The sequence below is a fragment of the Lithobates pipiens genome, unplaced genomic scaffold (genome assembly GCF_037356315.1).
Source record: "Lithobates pipiens isolate NorthernLeopardFrog02 unplaced genomic scaffold, aLitPip1_a1.2 Scaffold_22, whole genome shotgun sequence".
In the NCBI taxonomy this organism is placed as follows: Eukaryota; Metazoa; Chordata; class Amphibia; order Anura; family Ranidae; genus Lithobates; species Lithobates pipiens.
Window position 1 is genome coordinate 300,501,368 of NW_027507784.1, and position 21,235 is coordinate 300,522,602.

General features: G+C 44.7%; 1 protein-coding gene across 1 annotated transcript; it reads right to left on the reverse strand.

Annotated features, from left to right (window-relative positions):
* Positions 1 to 1,144: 1,144 nt before the first annotated feature.
* MCRIP2 (MAPK regulated corepressor interacting protein 2) lies at positions 1,145 to 21,205 on the reverse strand. Its single transcript, XM_077449234.1, has 5 exons — positions 21,042 to 21,205; positions 20,448 to 20,550; positions 8,429 to 8,553; positions 4,799 to 4,894; positions 1,145 to 3,645 (listed from the first exon to the last, which is right to left on the reverse strand). Exons 1-5 carry the CDS (start codon positions 21,091 to 21,093, stop codon positions 3,575 to 3,577), a joined length of 447 nt encoding a protein of 148 aa, XP_077305360.1. The 5' UTR covers positions 21,094 to 21,205; the 3' UTR covers positions 1,145 to 3,574.
* Positions 21,206 to 21,235: the final 30 nt, after the last annotated feature.

Sequence of the window (21,235 nt, forward strand, 5' to 3'; positions counted from 1 at the left end):
AAATCTCGGATGGTCCCTGCTGAACCAGCTGAGATTCAAACCATCTATGGCCGGCTTTAGGCCCTACTGCTACTTTAATAATTGGCCTCCATGAGCAGGCCCAGCAATTTCAATCACTTTTGATCAGGCTGGAAACAAGACACCAAGTGATATAACATGGAAATGAAAGATTTTGATCAACTGCAGAAGAAAGGATCAAAACTGCCACAGTGCCATAGATTTTTCTGGTTTTGCTTATTTTTTTCCAATACCTTGTTTCAATGAATAGCCCGGGTTGATCACTTAAAGCATAACTTCACCCAAAAGGGGAAGTTCTGCTTGATTGCATAAACCCCCCACTGCCACATTTGACACTTTTTGGAGGGGAGCGGGTACCTGGTCTTGACAGGTACCAGCTCCCACTCCTGTTCAGATGCACCGCAACGTTCTGAACTGGAAGTTGGGGCTCCCCCCGCAGCCTTCTAGGATACTGGAGCTCCTCTTGTAGTTGGTTGATTGAACTCATAAGCAGTAGACTGCTTGGCTTCAGGCAACTATTTTGATCATGTTTGATTCGCAAGCAATCAGATATGGCTGATATTGCCGAAAAGTGTCAAGTTTTAGAGTAGCAATTAAATAAATAGATCCATATGGAATAAGCCACAAAAGTAGCAGTTTTCAATGATCAATAAGGCATACCTGTAGGTAAAATGAATATCTCCTAAATGCGCTCTGAAAGCCCGGCTGAAGGGCCGGCAGACCTTGCCGGGAAGAAGACTCCCGCGCGCATGCTTCGATCTAAGGTAAGTATTTTATAATGAGCTAGTACATGGTGCATACTAGCTCATTATGCCTTCAGGGTTGTTTTTTTTTTTTAAGATGTGTAGGTATACAACCGCTTTAAGCAGCTTGTGTAGCTTACTCTGTAGGGAGCCATTTGCTCCGTCTGTTCAGTGATCAATTACTACTCCTAATGATTAATCACTTGCTATTTTAGAAGTACGATTGAGAGGCTAATTTATCTGAATTCCAGAAAGTAGGTAAATGTTACCAAAAGATTTAACATTACCTGTTTAGATTAACCCCCTGAATATGGTTATCCAAACGCACAGCCATTATAGTGGTTGAGTGTTTTTGAGAATTTTTTTTTTAATAATAACGAACATTCCAGACAAACTGACTTTATTTTAGAAAAATAGACATTTCCCACTCTGTACAGATCCCTTGCATACAAAAAAAAAAACAAAAAAAAAATCCAGAAGAAAACAGGAGGATGAGGAGTGAGGGAGACCATTCCTTGACGTGACACATTCATAGCTCGTCATCACACAGACCCAGCCTCATCATAATGTAGACACAACCAGCACCATGCAGGTCAATTCAATACTGCAATGCAAATATAATGTGCAAAGTACAGCAGCCCAGAGTGAGAATACTGTCTAAGGCGAACCTAGAACTTTTCTCTCATCCTCTCTGCAAAGCAGGTAGCACAAGCCAAATCTCTTTGATTTTTCCACTCTGTGGCCAGGGAGGCCCAAACCCTGCACCCTCGTTCAGAGTGCTCAACTTTTACTCCAATGCAAAATTGAACCATGGCTCCTGTAATTCATCTATCCAATGCGGGTACCTTAGTGGGCCAATACAGGGTTCCCTCAAAAGGACTGGGACGTTAGAGCTCCAAAACTAGGCACTTGCGATACCCAGTTTGCAGGGATGGAAGTACACTATGGTGGTGGGTAAAGTCGCAGGCTCACTTTACTCTGACTACCATAAACAGAAGCACCACATCAATGAATACATCCCAGTAGTGTCTAATGAAGGCTAGAGCAGGCGTTTTGTCACATCAATGCATCTTGTGCTTTAGGCACTGAATATAATCACCATGTATATCTGTGATTTGCACATTTTGTAGGCTGTAGTGTATAAAAGTACACCTGTCACAAGAGAAATGTGTGTGCTGCCATTACTGCCTTTCTCCTGAACATACAAGTAGCCTGGCAGCAAACGAATGTCAGAAATCAAAATTTCTATAGAGATAGTTTTGTTCTAACTCAATGACTTGAACTCAAGACACCAGCCAGATATTTTCAGAGAGTTCCACCCAAAAATAGAACTTCCACTTTAAGGAAAAGTGACCCCCTGCCATGCCACATTTTGCATGTCTATTTATTTTTTTTGGGGCGGGGGTAGAAACTCTGTAGAGTGTTCCAGCTCCCACTTCTTCCTGGGTCACTGCAGCGCCGGAAGTTCCTCTCTCCCCCAGCAATCATCTGGGACACATCACAGGTCCCAGATGATTGCCCAGCCAGTCGCAGCATGGCTCGCATATGCCCAGCTGTGAAGCCACAGCCGGGCACCCACAGTGACAATGCCAGTGCATTCTTCTGCCCCAAACTCACTCATCCATGTCTTTATGGACCTTGCTTTGTGCACTGGTGCATAGTCATGGTGGAGCAGGAAGGGGCCATCCCCAAACTGTTCCCACAAAGTTGGAAGCATGAAATTGTCCAAAATGTCTTGGTATGCTGACAGCTTAAGAGTTCCCTTCATTGGAACTAAGGGGCCAAGCCCAACCCCCGAAAGACAAGCCCACACCATAATCCCCCCCACCCTCCACCAAATGATTTGGACCAGTGCACAAAGCAAGGTCCATAAAGACATGGATGAGCATGTTTGGGGTGGAGGAACATGACAGACCTGCACAGAGTCCTGACCTCAACCCGACAGAACACCTTTGGGATGAATTAGAGGGGAGACTGCGAACCAGGCCTTCATCCACATCAGTGCCTGACCTTAAAAATGCACTTCTGGAAGAATGGTCAAACCTTTCCAGAGACACACTCATAAACCTTGTGGACGGCCTTCCCAGAAGAGTTGAAGCTGTTATAGCTGCAAAAGGTGGGCCAACTCAATATTGAACCCTACTGACGAGGACTGGGATGCCATTAAAGTTCATGTGCGTGTAAAGGTAGGCATCCCAATACTTTTGGTAATATAGTGTCTATGTGCATTAAATTACTTTTGTAAAAGGTGGACTTACGGTAGTCTTTAAGCAGCAAAGCACAGGGAAGATGAATGCCCTGGAAGTGGCTAAACACAAGTCAGCTCCCCTCTCTTCTACTCTGCCAGGTTCATCTACATCTTTACTTGCTGTATTCATGAAGAAAAACACTTAATGCCTTGTCTGTGCAAAATGACTCCCAGCCTGCTTTTTAAGGCCTATAGCACCCCTAGGAAGGTATCCAGTACCTGCAGCCTCATGGATGTTGCCCATAGCAAAGTTAGACTCCCTTCATGTTCAGACCTGCACTTGGAAAAGGAGTCTAATTACTATGGGCAACAATGATATTTTCTTTTTTGACATTGTTCTAAACAAGGCCCTCTGTGCTTTTTTTTTTTTTTTCCAAGCAAGGTTGAGACTTGTATATCCTTGTAAAAGAGACAGCATCGAGTCTTCACATCGTCCAGCTTGTGGGGCTCCACTATGGAAAGTGGTCGGCAGTCTATCCATGGCTGTGGTGTCACTGATGGAGGCAGTCTTGTGCATGTTTTCTCTTTAAATAAAAAGAGATCAATCTGGGGAAAACTCTGTCCTTCAGGCACAGTTCTCAATGTTTGCCAGGAACCGTTCTGCCCACCACTCTTCCAGGTCAATAGGGACAAAATCTGCAGGGAGATTAAAAAAGGAGAGGCATCAGTTAGTTATTTGTCTTATTTTGAGTTTCTAAAGTAAATCTGTTAACCCAAAGACTATGTGAAACCTGAATCGGAGGTCTCAGCTCCTTAAAGAGTAATTCTACTTTAGTTGAAGGGGGGAGAAAAAATAAATACTTTTTGCATTTAAGAAATGGGGTGTGTGGGTGGGTGGGTGGTGTGTGTGTGGGGGTGGGTGGTGTGTGTGGTGGTGTCAGTGAATCTGTATGGGAGCTTTTATAATTAACATTCAGCTGCTGCACATGCAGGGCTCCAATGAGGAATGTTGCATGGTCAGCATCCCCGTATCTCACCAAAAAAGAGGAAATTTACTTAGAGGTCACAGAAAATGGTTAGACAGAAAAGCTGACACTATGGATGATGAAGAGTGAGCCATGTCCTAGTAAAATAACTGTTCTGAATTCCAAGGCCCTTGAGATTCAGGTTAGTTCCAGGATACCCTTGGTGAATGAATGGTCCATTCCAGCACTGTAGCAGTGCTAAAAATCAGAACTCCTCACTTCCCCAGCAAGGTATACTCATCAATCCACACTCACCTGCTGCATCCCCACTCCGGTGGAAAAAGGCAGAGGGGGGACTGGTCACAGCATTCACCTTGGTAAGCTCTGACACCATAGCAGGGAGCCACTCAAAGAATGTAATTCTTATATAAACCTCACCAGGGGGGAGGGGCAAATGAGCAAAAAAATGGCGTCTCTATAATTCAATGCAGAAATCATATCAAAAGGGTATGTATGTTTGATAAAATGTTGGTTGGTCTTCTGACAGTATCAATTCTAATATTTGGCTTGCGACAGGCTATTTGGAGTACCAATCTGAAGGTACACAATGATGGACTTCAAGCAAGTGTGACAATGCAAAATAACCAATTCGATTTCAAAGTGTCAGTTAACAGATTAGTTGCAGTGGGTAACATCACTACTGACCTTTGCACAGATTTATTGGGTCAACCCACTAGTTGGTGTAATGAAGCCCCCATACCAGTTCAGTGTCAGTGGTTATACTGGAGTGATGGGTTTAATGTCACACCAGAGACGCCAACAAGACAGATGTCATTACATTTAACCAACCCCCTCCTCTTATATTCATGATCATATGGTCTTACTCTTAGGAGATGAATCTGTAGTCTGATCTTGATATTGTTGGGGTGCACATCCATTTAGTTCTGGTTTCTCCAACTGATGCTGTACCTCCTGCCAAGCTGTTGATGACAAATAAAAAAATATGGATGGTCATAGAAGCTTACTAGGAACAACATGGACTGGTATAGACAGGACAAATCTGCTAAATATGGAGGATGACTTCACCTTCTAAAAATGTCAGGTCAATGGCTGTGAGAGGTGAAGGCAAATAAAAGGGCCCTTCACTGGCCCTCTGAACTTTTTTGAAGAATGACAGCAAACAAGATGCAGAGAAAGACTCCTGACTTTGAACCCCCACCCTGAACAAAAGTATACAGATGGAAAAAAATAAATAAAAATTAAAAATTAAAAAAAACACACCACACACAACCCCAAATCCCAGCACAACCAGCATTTTCAGAAAATGGTCAGCAGCATCAGCCCAAGTCTTTTATGACCTTTTAAAGGAGGCTGCATTCACACCTGAGCGTAGTGTCCTTGAGCATTTCTCCGGTGTTTTGTTCACAATTTTTTCCTATACAGAATTTCAGATTTGCATTTTTTTTTAGCCACTAGAGAAAACTATCTGTTGCATGGGTCTTCAGTTTTTTTTTTGGATAAGGGGTCAATATTTTATTTGTTTAAATGTTAGGGTTTTACTACTACTACATGAATTGAAATATTATATTATATACACACACACACACTTTTTTATTTTTTTTATTGCATAGTAGTAACACCCCAACAAAATAAAAACAAACAACACCATGAAGTCTTATGAAGACCACTTGGAGTGAAGATGTAATTGCTTTAATCCCCCTCCAGCGTTTGAGCTTCAGGCAAAAAAACACGGAGGTGTGAATTGGGCCTTAAAGTTCACCTATACACAGAGTCTATGGACATTAATTTTCATATTCCTAACACACTGGAAAGTTTTAATACAAACAGTAATATGCCATGCGCACACTATGCCCAACATAAAAAGGTATAGAGCAGGGGTCTCAAGTTGCCCTCCAGCTGTTGCAAAACAGAGGGTGCACCATCATGCCTCTGCGAGTCATACTTGCAACTGTCAGAATTGCAATGCCTTATGGGACTTGTAGTGTCACAACAGCTGGACGGCCACCAGTTTAAGACCCCTGCTATAGAGGTTCTCCTTCCATCTCAGTGTTATGTCTGTCTGCATACATAACTCCATCGCTCTCGTTTTTTTTAAAAAGCTCACAGCAATGTAAACAAGCCTTGGAGCTACTCTGACACAAGTTCCACAGGCTCTTCCAGAAGGATTGTATAACACGCACAGGTGACGTATTCGTACTTATGTAGGAGGCACAAGACTGGCAACTCCCGTGGAAATGTTACAAAAGGCAACGTTTTGTAACCAGAGGCTCAAGCAGGTGGATAGTGTTATAAAACGTATCTAAACCCAATACAAAAATGTAATAACTTGCAGCTTACCAGTCTTTCAATGTGGGGGCTGCATTAGTTCCACCCACTATTATTCACATCTGGTGAGCCAGCCAGGAATACACTTTCTGTCCTACTATGACAATGTTTACTCTCTACTGTATTGATAAGCTGTGTTGTTGGCTCCTGATTTGGCCAACAGAGCACCTCCCCCTTGCCTTACAGTGCATCTTCCCCCTAAAGCGCATGTTGGGTTTCCCTGCCTCGGTTTTCCACGCAAAGACTGCGACCAGAGAAGTCTGGAACTTCCCAGTGGTTGCATGTATACCATAAATCACCTGCACACGTGCTTACAGTCTCGGACCAGGAGGCGAGGCAGAGACCGTGGGTACATCTGCACCATAAACAGTGGTACTCAATGCAGCCAAATGTTTAATACCAATATATTGGAAGCGGGCACAAGTTCCTAGCCATGAGGAATGGATCAGGAAGGTTGACATTATGGAGGCAGAACAACTGGATATAGTGACTTGCAGGGATACGCATGGAGCATTTCCATAATACTTGGGCAGGTTGGTGGGCCTACACTACTGACCTAGACCCTGTTCCTTTAAGCCTGGATGTTGTCCTATTGGCATTAGCAGACCCCTTGTTCAGGCTACTCACTTAGTCTTACAGAAGTCATTTGTTCGCTTAATGCTATTGCTTTATTTTTCTTTTGCCCAGTGGAACACATGGGTGTGAGCGGTGTTGGTGGCTTGAAATGCGTCCATTTCTTTTTTTTTTTGGGGGGGGGGGGGTTGTTTTTTTGGGGGGGATCCTGTGTTTATTGATCGTTACTAGCACCCAGTGGGCCTAGCCTTGGACTTTAGGGCGAGCCCTACTAGTATGTTCACGGCCCACAGAATGTCAGCTGCCCTTGTAACTGATCTGGCCCCATTCTCTGTTGGGCTAGATATTAGGCACCATCTTTGCCTATGACACTGTAGAGCTCTGGTTCACACCAATTTTGCACAATATTTTTATTTTCCTTCAGTACAATTTTTTGTAGATGCAAGATACACGTTTCAGTTATTTGTTAGAAAGATAGATCTCTAAATAAAAGAAGATTTATTTATTTTAATAATTTAAAATTTCCAGAGAGCGTGTTTACATACACTTTATAAATGTTCTATCTTACATCTAGAATATTTAAAAAAGGTCTCTTAAGATAGTTTCCACATGTAGAACACCTATACACATACTCGTACTGCAGCAGATCCGCCTCCCAGTTTTGGTTTGTTTTTTCCTGCACGCAAGGGGGCAGGGTGAACAGAACAAATGGGTCCCTGGTAGAAGAGAGAAAAAAATTCTTATCCTAAGCCCTTGTACACACAGTCGGAGATTCCGACAGAATGTGTCCTATCGGACCGTTTTGTCGGATATTCCAACTGTGTGTGGTCTCCATCGGACTGTTTCCGTCTGAATATCTGACGGACCAACTTTTCCAACTTGGCGGTAAAATTTTTCGACAAAATGCTCCGATCGGACATAGTCCTATCATGTGTAGCCTACTCCGACGGACAAAGTGCCACGCATGCTCAGATCAAATTCCTAGACCAAAGCTAATGGCTACTAGCCTGGACATAGTCCAGTCGTAACGAAATAACGTCATCACGTTATGTACAATCGGATTTTCCTACAACTTTGTCCGACTGTGTGTATGCAACAGTTTCGGACAAAATCCAACGGATTTGGTTGTCAGAATGTCCGACCGTGTGTACAAGGGCTTTACAGCTTAATTATGATAATGTACACCTGGCATTAGAGAAAAAGAGAAGATGCCATGGCTGGCTCTTCTTTAAAATTCCTAAAATCCTGTCTGTTCGGCCACTAGTCAGGAAAGGTTTATCGCTATTAGTCATCCATGCAGACTGGATTCAAGTCCTTGCTTTAGCATGACAGCCAAGCAATTAGTATTTTCAGAAGGAGAGATCAGCAATGGCAGCTGCTTACACCCCATGACAGGTTCTTTTAGAACATATACTCAACGAGGTGTCAAACCAGGGACATGGGCTGGAATTCCCCTTTAATCCAGAGACATTGGATTTCCCTGTGCATTTTGCAGAATGGCTCAGAGCCTCTTTTTTCTTCAGATTAAGGTGCAGGATCGTTCACACATGGATTTACAGTAATACCAGCTTAGGTGGAAAGGGTCACACACTTACCCTGGTAAACAAAACGAACGTTCTCCTCGTGTGCCGGTGTGTACACCTCCTCCTCTGCAGGGGGGCTGACAGATGGGGTGTGTTTACCGTTCACCCGATTAAACACCAGTTTGGGAGCACAAGCGCTGGGGACAAGAAGAAAGAACATGTTAAAAGAAGACCTGTACGCTCTTGTGAAAATAGAATTACATTTTTCCATTGATTTATTTAAATTACGGTTGTCTGTTATATTTGCTCTTTAACAGAAATGCAACCTACATGGTATTGTGCCTTGTTGTACTCCTTATGGTAGCAATAAAAACCATTACATCAGAAGACCTATAGACAAAGTCTTCTCCATGATTTTTTATTTTATTTTTATTTTTTTATTTTTTTTTAAATCCAAAGAAAAGTTTATTGAAGTAAACATATACATACCGAAGCTTCATATACATTCATTCAGGTACACAAGCCTTCTCCACGATTTCTAATGGCAGAGCTGCTTAGATCTCTAAATATAACTGATCTACAAAATTTGTCCTCGATTTGTGGGAGGGCAGTTAAAAATTAAGTCAGCTGATCCAAACCAGACTCAGATTAATTTGCTATCTATGCTGATCTAGCTTGGTCGGTCGCTGTAAGAAATAGGAGATGCTGCTTAGATTCCACCAAGCCTTGTAGAGCGTCCAAGGAACTGTGAAACCTGGGGTGATCCATCATAGAAAATCTTGGTGAAGTCTTCAAATTGTACTTCTAGACCAGGGGTCTCCAATCTTTCTAAACAAAGGGCCAGTTTATTGGCCTTTAGGGGAAACTGGAAATTTTCCTGAAATTAGTCGGTGTATACGTCACCACATTTGATATTACGGAGAAGAATAGAGCCCCATTTTTGGCATCATTGGGAGGATTAGTGTCTCCTATTAGTGGGAGAAAAGTGCCCCAAGGGCCAGATAAAGGCAAGTAAAGAGCCATAAAGTTTGGAGACCACTGTTCTAAACAATTGGCTCCCAATCTTGGTGCTCAAGGATTTCCTTCACCCCCCCCCCCCCCCCAACAAATCCATCTGCTTGTTTCAGATCATGCTGTAGTTGAAAATATTTAGGACATTAACCGGGGAACTAGCATTTTCAGAAGCAGGTCAGCAATAGCAGCCTCCACATTTGGCTCAGTACAAGTTAGCTATACAGATCAGGCATTGTGCCACATAAATTACATGAAGCTTTACACAATAAGGCCTTGAATGGCAGATCAAAAGCAGACTTCAAGGATACCCTTGATTTAGTATTCAGAAAAACGTCTCATCTGCTGCCCAAATATGATTTCCAGATCAGAGCAGATATTATGCAAACCAGCCTGGTCTTCAGAACCTCTTTTTGATCAACAGTGATAGAATTTCCCCAGGGGAAAAGGGGCTACATACATAAACCCCCCCCCTTTTTTTTTTTTTTTAAGCTGCTCTGCTCCAGCGGCAGAAGTTCTGCAGAGGACACAGCCAGCAACGGTTGGGAAATTAATGAGAAGTGACATCACCTATAGACTTACTATGGGGCTTCTGTTGTCTGCTGACTCCTCTGCAACCACCTATACAGCGAAGCTGCTGCTGACAGCTCAGCATGGGACCAGACCAGACCAGATTCAGAAAAGCTATGTATTGCTATTTCTTCTTTTCAGGGATAGACAAAGTAGAAGTCCACCCTATCTCCCATGCATGCAAACACAGCCCTTCGCGCAGGTGCAAGCTTGTGTAAAAAAGGAGGCCATACGGTATACAGGGACACGTAGACTTCATCCATAAGCCCTACTCCATAAACATTTCCCCTACACTGCAATGATGGCCAACTAGCCTGATTCAGCTATATACAGTTTGGAATACTGCAAAACCAAAAAAGAGAGCGCACCAGCCTTGCGCATTACCCAAGTGGTAGTTTTAAGGCTGGATTCACACCAATGCAGTTTTAGTGCTTTTTGCAGATTTGCACTACAGAACGTGTTCCATAGGAAACCATGTTAAATGGACTGTAGTTCAAATCTGCATAGGTGTGAATCCAGCCTAAGAATGTATTCCTAAAAGATACCACTTGGGTAATGTGCAAGGCTGGTGCACCCTGTTTTGCAGTGTCTACTGGGTCGTCTCTTTTTCGCTAAACAAAGACGTTTCTAACCATTCATGGCAAAAAGCAATTGTTAAAAAAAGGCACTGTCAAAGTATTTTTCAATGACGTTCACTTTTTATTTTTAAATCAAGCATGGACTTATTTCAAACACTCTGGTGAATTCTCGATTAATGCAGCCCCAGCATGATGCACTGGCCTCATGTAGTTGGGAGTCGATGCCCATAACATCCAGCATCCTGCCGCCATTTTTTTTTTTTTATAAATTAGAAAGTGAAAGGACACATTGGATTAGCTGCTAAGGCCAACACCTCCACTGTACCTTCTACTGCAGTCATTATACATGCTGTAACCATAAATCACCAACTAAGAATGTAAGCAGACATACAATAGAAGGCCAGAGGTCACTAAAGACGACAGACTTTAGTCTCTCTACTGGTTTCCTTCCAATCTAATCTAGATCAGTATAAACTACATATAGTACAACTGGATTACACAGCGGTAGGAAAACATATTTGGGGTCATATTCATAATTCTATACACACACCCCAAGCAGGTAGTGCCGTGGTTGGGATTCAAACCAACAATCCTAGTGCTGCTAGGTGGAAGTGCTAGCCATTGCCCATTGTTAATAAATATATATTTTAATAGAACCCATAAAAAAAAAAAAAAAAAAAAAAAAAAAGTGACTGGGTTGAAAGACTTTCAGTGATATCATTGACGTGTGCCATGATGACAAATCTATGATAAAGGTGAAGAACAATTGGATTTCTATTTGTGTGTTGAAGGGAGAATCAAAGTCCTCGTTGGGTTTTACCATCCTCCACCCTAATTTAATGCTGTGTCATGGTCCAACTGTTGGACGATGGGGAATACTCACACACACAGATTTGTAAGACGAGCTGTCTGCAGGTTTTTGGATCATTAGTACGGTGCTTCCGACAGCAGATTTGAAAATCGTCACACAAAAGTCAAAAGTACAAACACGCATGCTCAGAATCCAGGAACGACTGGGAAGCGTTCAATCTTGTAAACGACTGTTCGTAATCTAGAACTAACATTTGTGACGCGGCAATTGATAAAATGCAGCGCACAGTCTCATCTTCTTTAATGCGATAGTAATGAAGCTGCACTGCTGGTGATACTGATGTAGTTATGCCAAACCCATTTTAAAAAGGCGCTTGTTTTGTACGATCTGAAAAATTGTGAATCAACGCTCAAAGTTCTACGAACAAGAAATTAGCAGAAGGGGTCCAAAGGGTGGCGCTTGAGAAATTAACTTCTTCTGTATACTCTCATAAAACATCACTACGTTAGAGTTTGTCAAACGACAATTTGCGCATGGTTAGTATGCTAGACAAAATCCTGCACACAAGCTTGTGACAAAAATCAGTGTCTCGGTCATCCAACAATCAGACCGTGTGTACGAGGCCTATCTTGCATGGCCAGTTTAACAAAGGAACTATGTCTTCCTGATCAAAAGGAGGTCAAAGGGTCATTTGGTGTGGGCAAGCTCTACTCAAGGACACATTGGGGGTTATTTACTAAAGAAAAATCCACTTTGCACTACAAGTGCACTTGGAAATAAAATGGCTGTAGATCTGAGGGAGACATGCAAGGAGAAAAAATAAATAAAATAAAAAAACACCCCCCCCCCCCCCCACACACACACACACGATTGGATGATAAAATCAGCAGAGCTTCCACTCATTTCAGATCTACCCCTTAGATTTACAGCGACTGCACTTCCAAGTGCACTTGCAGTGCAAAGTGGATTTGCCTTTTGTAACTAACCCCCATTGGGGTTGATTTATTAAAGGCAAATCCACTTTGCACTGCAAGTGCACTTGGAAGTGCAGTTGCTGTAGATCTGAGGGGAAGCTCTGCTGATTTTATCTTCCAATCATGTGCAAGCAAAAAATGCGGTTCTGTATTTTCCTTGAATGTCCTCCTCAGATCTACAGCAACTACACTTTCAAGTGCACAGTGGATTTGCCTTTAGTAAAAAAAAACAAAAACCAGAAAATCATAAGCTGTAGTGTCATATATACTGGCCCAAGTTAGAGTTTACAATAAACACAAAGTAGCAAGGCTGCAAGATCTACTATACCACCCGTCTTATTTATTAGAAGCAGGACTTCCATTTACTGAACCCACATCTAAGAAGAGGCAGGTCCACACCACAATACGCTGCAATGCAATGCACGCATTTTCATGAGTTGTATTAGGCGGACACTTCAATAGGTGTAGGCTGAAATGTTGCGGCAGGGGTTAATACAGTTAAAGGGCTGTCGGAAGCCCTCATCAAGAAAGCTTAACTGTATCCATCCTTTCCTGTCAGATCCACCATTCATAGAAGGTGTACTTCAGCTTCAATGAATGACACGGAATCTATGAATGGATGACTGATAGCTCCACTCCCTTCATTCATTACTGCAACATGTCAGTGTGAATAAATTCTAAAAGAATAAAGTTATACTGAGGGAAATACTGGGGCTACTCCCAGCCACTTATACCAATAAGCGGCCTGCCTCTGGCTTCAATAAGTTCAGAGTCATTGATCTGAAACAAGCATTTTATGCATGTGCGTTATGCTGCATTTTTATGCGCGTTGGTGCACATTTTCTGATCATCTCTTGTGAAGTGACAGCTGCCTGGAAGGGTCAAACTACAAGTAATTTATTTTTTCTATCTTTATTTAGTTACATTGCATGTGCATGCATTCAGATGTGTGGTCTGCATTTAAACACAGGTTGTAATTAAATCCAATGCCCATGTACAAAACATTGTGGTGTGAATGAGGCACACAGAAAACCCACCATTCTGTGCCCTTGCGGCGACCTGCTTTGATCCAGTGCAAAAAAAATTTGCACGTGGTGTGAACGAGCCCTGACTCATCTGGAAAAAGAGCCGAGCACAAATATTTCAGAATGACCTGGAACGATCCCAGAAGCCCGTGTACGCTATTCATAAAGCGCCAAGTTACACAACGCTGTACATTAACATCAGTCCCTGCCCTCAGGAGCTTACAATCTAAAGTCACCATCTCATGCACATGTTAGGGCCAATTTGGGCAGGAGCCAGTTAACCTACTGGCATGTCTTTGGAGTGTGGGAGGAAACTGAACCCAGGACCCCAGTGCTGCAAGGCAGATATGCTAGTGCTTTCATTGGATGCCATCCATTAGTTGCATTTACTTATTACACTTCATTGGCTCCATTACCTTAAAGAGGAAGTAAACCCTGATGAGTTTACTTCCTCTTTGATTCCCTGCAAAGGTAAAGCATAATGGACTACTATGCATCGCATAGTAGTCTATTATGTGTCACTTACCTGACACAGGAGCCAGCGAAGTCACCGCTGTCCCCTGTAGTCCGGCGCATCCATCTTCTCGGTGGGTCTCCTGGTCCGCCGCTGTCATTCGGCGAAGCTGCGATGACGTCACTCCCGCGCATTGGGAGCCGCCACTCGTGGCATATCGCCGTTGACCTCGGCGCGCTCAGTGCGCCACTGTCTACGGTGCGGTGCCTGTCTTTTTCCAAATATCTCCTAAACCGTGTAGGTTTAGGAGACATTTCTTGGACCTACAGGTAAGCCTTAATCTAGGCTTACCTGTAGGTCAAAGTTGGTTGTAAGGGTTTACAACAACTTTAATTCAGTACACAAAATGAATATAATCAGAGGGCCTATGATGCCAATACCAACCAAAAATCGTTCTAGTTCGGTCCTCCCAAGACCTTCTGCTCTCTAGTTTTCCAGTGTCCCCTCCCACGCTCGCCTCCAGGACTTCTCCTGAGCCTTTCCCCATCCTCTGAAACTCCCTACACCACGCTATCTCCACTCCTACTCAATCCACTTTTAGGCAATCTCTGAAAACTGGAGTTAGTACTTACCGGTAACTCCTTTTCCGGTGGTCTTCCAGGACAGCCCTTGAGAGATGGAGCTCCTCCCATCGACCCAGGAAACACATTGCCACAGTTCAAAAGGCGGTCCCTCAGGTCCCTGGTCAGTCATTCACCAAGAACCGAAGGATGGAACTGAAAAACATATAAACCATAACAGGTAATAACATTAGTACATCATTATAATCAAATAAAGGGTGGGATCGTGCTGTCCTGGAAGACCACCGGAAAAGGAGTTACCGGTAAGTACTAACTCCAGTTTTCCCAAGTGTTCTTCCAGGACAGCCCTTGAGAGGATCCCCAAGTACTTACCAGATTAGGGGGGGACCACGGCCTGGAGGACTTTCCTCCCAAAGGCCTGATCCTGACTAGACATTAAGTCCAGTCGGTAATGCCTTGTAAAGGTGGAAAAGCTTGACCATGTGGCTGCTTTACATACCTGCTCCGGGGTGGCACCAGCTCTTTCTGCCCAGGATGCAGACAACGCTCTTGTGGAGTGAGCTTTAACACCCTCAGGAGGATCTCTATTCAAGGCCTTATACCCCTCTGCTATAGCTAGCCTAATCCATCTAGCTATGGTTACTTTTGAAGCTTTCTGTCCCCTACGCTGTCCGGAGAAAAGGACAAAAAGGGAGTCTGAAATTCTGAATGGATTTGTTACTTTAAGGTATTCTAGAATACACCTCCTTACATCCAATAAATGAAAACGTTCCTCTTTCTCATTTGCTGCATTTTGACAAAATGAGGGAAGGACAATATCTTGGGACCTATGGAAGCTAGATGCTACCTTTGGTAAGAACCCAGGGTCTGTCTTTAGAATGACTCTGTCTTCTAGGATCTGTAGAAAAGGTTCCCTGATGGAAAGGGCTTGGATTTCACTGACCCTACGGGCTGAAGTGATTGCCACCAGGAGTACTGTCTTAAATGTAACAAGCCTTAAGGAGGCCTCCGAGATAGGCTCAAAGGGTGACCCCAAGAAAGCTTTTAGTACAACTGCTAAATCCCAGGATGGGACTTTGGTGACTCTGACTGGCTTGCGTCTAGCGACTGCCTTACAGAATCTAGCGACAAAAGGATTTTCCTGTAAACGTTCATCTAGGTACACACTTAAGGCAGCTATCTGTACCTTAATGGTACTTAGGGTTAAACCCTTGTTTACACCTTCCTGAAAAAACTGTAGAATATTAGCCGTGTTTATGTCACGGCTATTCAACCAGCTATTAAATTTTTGCCAGACTTTTTTGTAAATAGCCCTCGTGACTGGTTTGCGACTCTGTAGTAAGGTCGCAATTACCTCATCTGTCAGGCCCTTACTCTTTAAGATTTCCTCCTCAGTAACCACGCCGAAAGCTTCAGTGTGGCGACCTGTGGATGGTAAAGAGGTCCCTGCGACAGGAGGTCCTGTCTGTAGGGAAGCCTTAGAGGTGGACAATCTGTCAATTGTAGCAACGTTGTGAACCATGGTCTCCTGGGCCAAAACGGTGCTACTAGAATCAAACAGGTTTTTTCCTTGAGGAATCTTGCTAGGACCCTCGGAATGAGATGAAGAGGGGGAAAAGCATACGCCAGACTGAAAGACCATGGAGCTTGCAAGGCATCTACAGCCAGGGGCCGATCTCCTGGGTTTAGCGAGAAAAAATTTGGAACCTTTGCATTGTTTTTGTTCGCAAAAAGGTCTACCTCTGGTTTTCCCCAGTGATTTGTTATGAGATTGAATGCCTCTGGGTGTAAGGACCATTCTTGGTTCGAAATCTTTTGTCGACTCAAGAAGTCCGCCGTGTTGTTCAGCTCCCCTTTCAGGTGGACTGCAGAAATGGATTCCAGATTGGCTTCTGCCCACTGGAAAATGCGTCTGGCTACTACCATCAAACGAGGACTTTTGGTACCTCCCTGTTTGTTTATGTATGCTACAGCCGTCATATTGTCTGAACGGACTTGTAGATGGTGACCCTGTATTGTGGGGTGAAAGGCTAAGACCGCTCTCAGGATTGCTGTTAGCTCTTTCCAGTTGGAAGAGAAACATTTCTCTTCCGGGGTCCACTTGTCCTGGACCCAGCTTGAGCCGAGGTGGGCTCCCCAGCCCCAACTGCTCGCATCTGTTGTCAGTGTTGAAGTGATAGGAAGGACCCAATGAACCCCTTTGTTCAGGTTCTCCCTGTCCTTCCACCACCAGAGGGAGCGTTTTATCCTTGAGGGGATCAAAACTTCCTCCTCCAGATCTCTGCCCCTTAATTGTTCTAGCAGAAACCCCTGAAGGTCTCTTTGGTGGAACCTGGCCCATTGTACGGCTGGAATGGCTGCTGTCATAAGACCTAAGACCGACATTACTTCCCTCACTGTACATTTGGGGCTGCATTGAAGAAAAGATATTCTCTGCCACAGATTCAAAATCTTTTCTTCCGGCAGTATAATTTTTTGATCTACTGACTTGATCCAGTAACCCAGATACAGGATCTCCTGTGTTGGGGTTGTCTTGGATTTCTCCTGGCTGACAATCCACCCTAACCGACTCAGGCTGAGTTGAGTCAACTCCAGATCCTGAGAAAGACGACTCTCCGAGCGTGCTGTTAGGAGTAGATCGTCTAGGTAGGGAATAATTGAGACTGACTGAAGCCTCAGTGGAACTAAAGCCTCTCCGAGAACTTTGGTAAAGATTCTTGGGGAGGATGACAGCCCGAAGGGAAGCGCTCGGCACTGAAAGTGGTAAACCCTTGTGTCTATCTGTACTGCCATTCGAAGGAATTTCTGGCATTCCTCCTTTATTGGAATATGCAGATAAGCATCCCTTAAATCCAGGGTAGCCATAAACATCTCTTTCTGCAGGAGATTCTTTATGGAGTAAATGGACTCCATCCGAAATCTCTTGTAACGGATGGAGCGATTCAATGGTCGGAGATTCATAATTAATCTGAATCTTCCTGACGGCTTTTTTACTACAAAAATGTGAGAGTAAAAACCGTCTCCTTGTTCCTGTATAGGGACTGGTGTCAATACTTCTTGATCCACCATCTCCCCTATCAGTAAGGGTAAGGCCCTGGCCTTTTCTGAGTGACTTGGAAGTTTTGTCACTACAAACTTTGAAGGAGGGCGGCTGTGAAACTCCAGCGCATGACCCCTTTTTATTATGTTTAAGACAAATTCGTTTGAAGTTGTCTCTTCCCATTGTGGAAGGAATTGGCTTAATCTTCCTCCCACAGGGACCCTGGCATCACTGGGGTTTGGGATCCTGATTGGGGCGGCTAAACAGTATGCCCCCTTTTCCTTTCCCTTTATGCCCCGACCAATGTTTTTTGGGGATTGAACTCTTCTCTGGTTTAGAGGGTTCTTTAAAGGGACGAAAAATTTTTCTTTGAAAATTTTTCTTTTTTGCGGGAAAGGTTTTCTTTTTATCCGCCGTCCTTTCTAAGGCGGAGTCTAATTCAGGCCCGAAGACTAAGTCTCCTGTAAAAGGGACGCTGCACAGGCGGGTCTTAGACGCCGTGTCTCCCCCCCAGGTTTTCATCCATACTGACCTCCTTGCTGCCACTGAAAGTGCTGCTGACTTAGCCGCAAATTTTACGGAGTCCGTGGAGGCGTCAGAGATGAAACTGGTGGCCTTAAAAAGCATAGGGAAGGATTTCAGAAGCTCCCCCCTAGGAGTGCCTGCTTTTAAATGTTCTTGAAGTTGCGACAACCAGAACTCCAGGTTTCTAGCTACACAAGAAGTGGCTAGAGCTGGTTTTAAGCCTGCCATAGAGGCATCCCAGGCCCTCTTCAAGACAATGTCAGTTCTCCTGTCCATTGGATCTTTCAGGTGACCCATATCTTCAAAAGCCAGATCAGCTTGTTTTGAGATTTTGGACAAAGGGGCGTCTAGTTTAGGATTTTTATTCCAGACCGCCTCTGGGCTCTCATCAAAAGGGAACCTTCTCTTAAGGGATTTAGGAAAGAAAACCTTTTTATCTGGTTCAGACCACTCCTTAAGGACAAGGTCAGAAAGCACCTTATGTATAGGGAAAACCCTTGCTTTCTTTTTCCCCAGAGCCTCATACATTTGATCATGTCTAGATAACTGAGTTTCTTCCTCCTCAATTTCCAGCGTATCATAGATAGCCCCCATTAGCTCATCTACTTCCTCAAGAGACAATCTATACTTTGAGGCTTTGGATGTTACTTGATCCTCTTCCTGACCCGAGTCAGTGTCAGAGGAATCGGGGCTAATCAACGTGGGGCTAGGCTCCCTGATCATACGGGGCTCCCCTGAGCTGGGTGTTGTAAGGCATGGTGAGGAAGAGATTATAGTTGCTTTACTCGTGGAGGCAGCTGCAGCTGATCCCACGTCAGTGATTAACTCCCGGAGGGACTTAAAGGTCGACGCCATTTCCTCTTTAAAGGAGCCCAAAAACTTTGCTAAAGGGGAATCTGCCTCAGATTTAAGCAAGCTTGCAATGCATTGCTTGCATAGGGCTTTGTTAGAGCCAGAGGACAACCTATTCCCACAATTAGGACACTTTTTGCGGCCTGTCTTGTCTTCCCTTGGGATATCTTTAGCCTGAAATAAGAAGACAAAGGATTTCTTAGCGTCAGCCCCATGTCCCTCCTTCAATCACCAAGTGCAAACAATCTCACTGTGAGTAAACCGCCACCGTGGGGCACTACAGGACCCAGCCTACAAACACCACCACTCCACCAGAGTAATAGCATGCCCAGCAGCCTACCTGGGATTGGCTGGTGCCTGTCTCCGCCGGAGTATCCTGGGGAATAGCCTCCATGGTCCCCCTCTGATGCTCCCGATCCCGCCGCTAGTCCGGTATTGCTGGACGCTGGTCGGGCTTCACAGGCACAGCGCTGGCTCTCCCTCTCCTCCTTGTACCTTTAGAGACCCGGAACCGGAAGTCTCGGCACGCAGTGATGACGCGGTTCCGCCGGAAGTGACGCTCGGCGTCTCCGACCCCACCGCAACAAGGAGCTGAGATGGAGGTTCCACTCACCGCTCCTGGGGGAAACCAGCGCCATTCTGCCCCTGGCCACCTCGGCACTGGAAGGAGGAGGGTAACGGGTCTGCTCCGAATCAGCTGGACGGTACCCGAGCCGTTTAAAAAAGGTATGGACCCAAAACTGCAGCCAAGGAATAGGACCCGGTCCCTCATGGCTACAGGTTCTCAGGCAGCCCCTGAGAGGGGCCTTCAGGTTCCTGGCAACATGTTCCTCCGACGGAGGAAACACAAATGACTGACCAGGGACCTGAGGGACCGCCTTTTGAACTGTGGCAATGTGTTTCCTGGGTCGATGGGAGGAGCTCCATCTCTCAAGGGCTGTCCTGGAAGAACACTTGGGAAAACTCCCTTCTTCAGAGAAGCCTATCCTGCCCCCCCCCCCCCCCCCCAAATCAGCTCATCCCCCACAGTTATTACCCTTTGTACCACTTGACCCTCTCTTCTAGATTATAAGCTCTATAATTATTATTATTTTCCATTATATAATAATAATTTATTTTATAAAAAAGGGGCTATTGGTTAAACCCACAAGTGCTTTTACCACCGCTTTTCCTTTATATTGGCTTTTTGAATTTACAAATACAGCAATTTCAAAATCAGGTGAAAAGATAAAAAGTGCATTTTATATAGATCAGACCAAAATGAGGGACAAAGGGACACTGCTCCAAATCAGGGGCAGTCCCTCGAAATCAGGGACAGTCGGGAGATATGTTAATAATAATACTCATGCAGTCAGTCATCTCCCCAATGTGTTAAGTTACACAAGGGCGTAATGGAAAACGGAACACACTGAATTTTGGCTCTGCTGCCAAGCAGACATGTGACATCAGTCAACAAGGGCAGCAAAGGGTTACAAGGATCCAGCCCTTGTCTCTCCCCCGTCGCCTGGCCACACCCCTCCCTTCACATGTGACAGGGACAGTGTGCACATGGTAACCTCTATACAAGGTCAAGCAGCGGCATTGCCTTTCACCCCGGTCAGAGATCCTGCCATGGAGAGTCGGTGCACCCCCACCTTCCCCAACCGATACACCCCCCCACCAGCACTGACCTTGGAAGGGGGTCCCAGCCGTTGGATGATGAAGAAGTGTTGATCAGCAGCTGCTGCTTGATTTTCAGCTCCTGCAGCTTAGTGTCAATCTGCTGCTTGGGACCTGCAAAGAGAAAATACACACAGATCAGGGATTAGGGACACCCAGCACCATACATAATATACACATGTATAGTGATAACATGTGCACACATGACAGTTGCAATAAAATTAGTGATGATGACTGCCTGTTGTCCTTGGATCCCTTCAGTCCTTACACAATAAAAAATAAAATAATCCCCTAAAGTCAGTCCTCCTTGAATACCAGGAGGTGTTTATGGTAATATTAACCAATCAGAAGCCAGGACCAGGAACGCCGGGGTGGCAGCCCCCCGGTGTCGCACAGGCTTAGTAATGCAACGTCCTTGGAAATTATTTTATTTTGCATCAATAAAGATCATGTAGAGAGTAGATCACGGCAATGGCACTCTTGTATCTGGAGGTCCCCATGCCTGCTGAGTATGCCCACTACACACATAGAGGGGCATGCAGAGGACAGCACAGGCAGGCACCCCCCAGCACCAGGATTCCCCCCCAATCATCACACACACTTACCTGTTCTCCTCTGGGTGGTCAGCTTGCTGGGTCCTCTGGTGATGGTGTACATGTCGGGGAGGGAGGGGGCTGTAGGGTGCGATGCCCCCCTGGTACTTGAATGATCAGTAGGCAGACTCTGACTTTTGACTGCTGCAGCTGCTGCTTTAAGAAGGCATGTGCAGGAGGACACGCCCCCTCCGGGGATCTTAAAG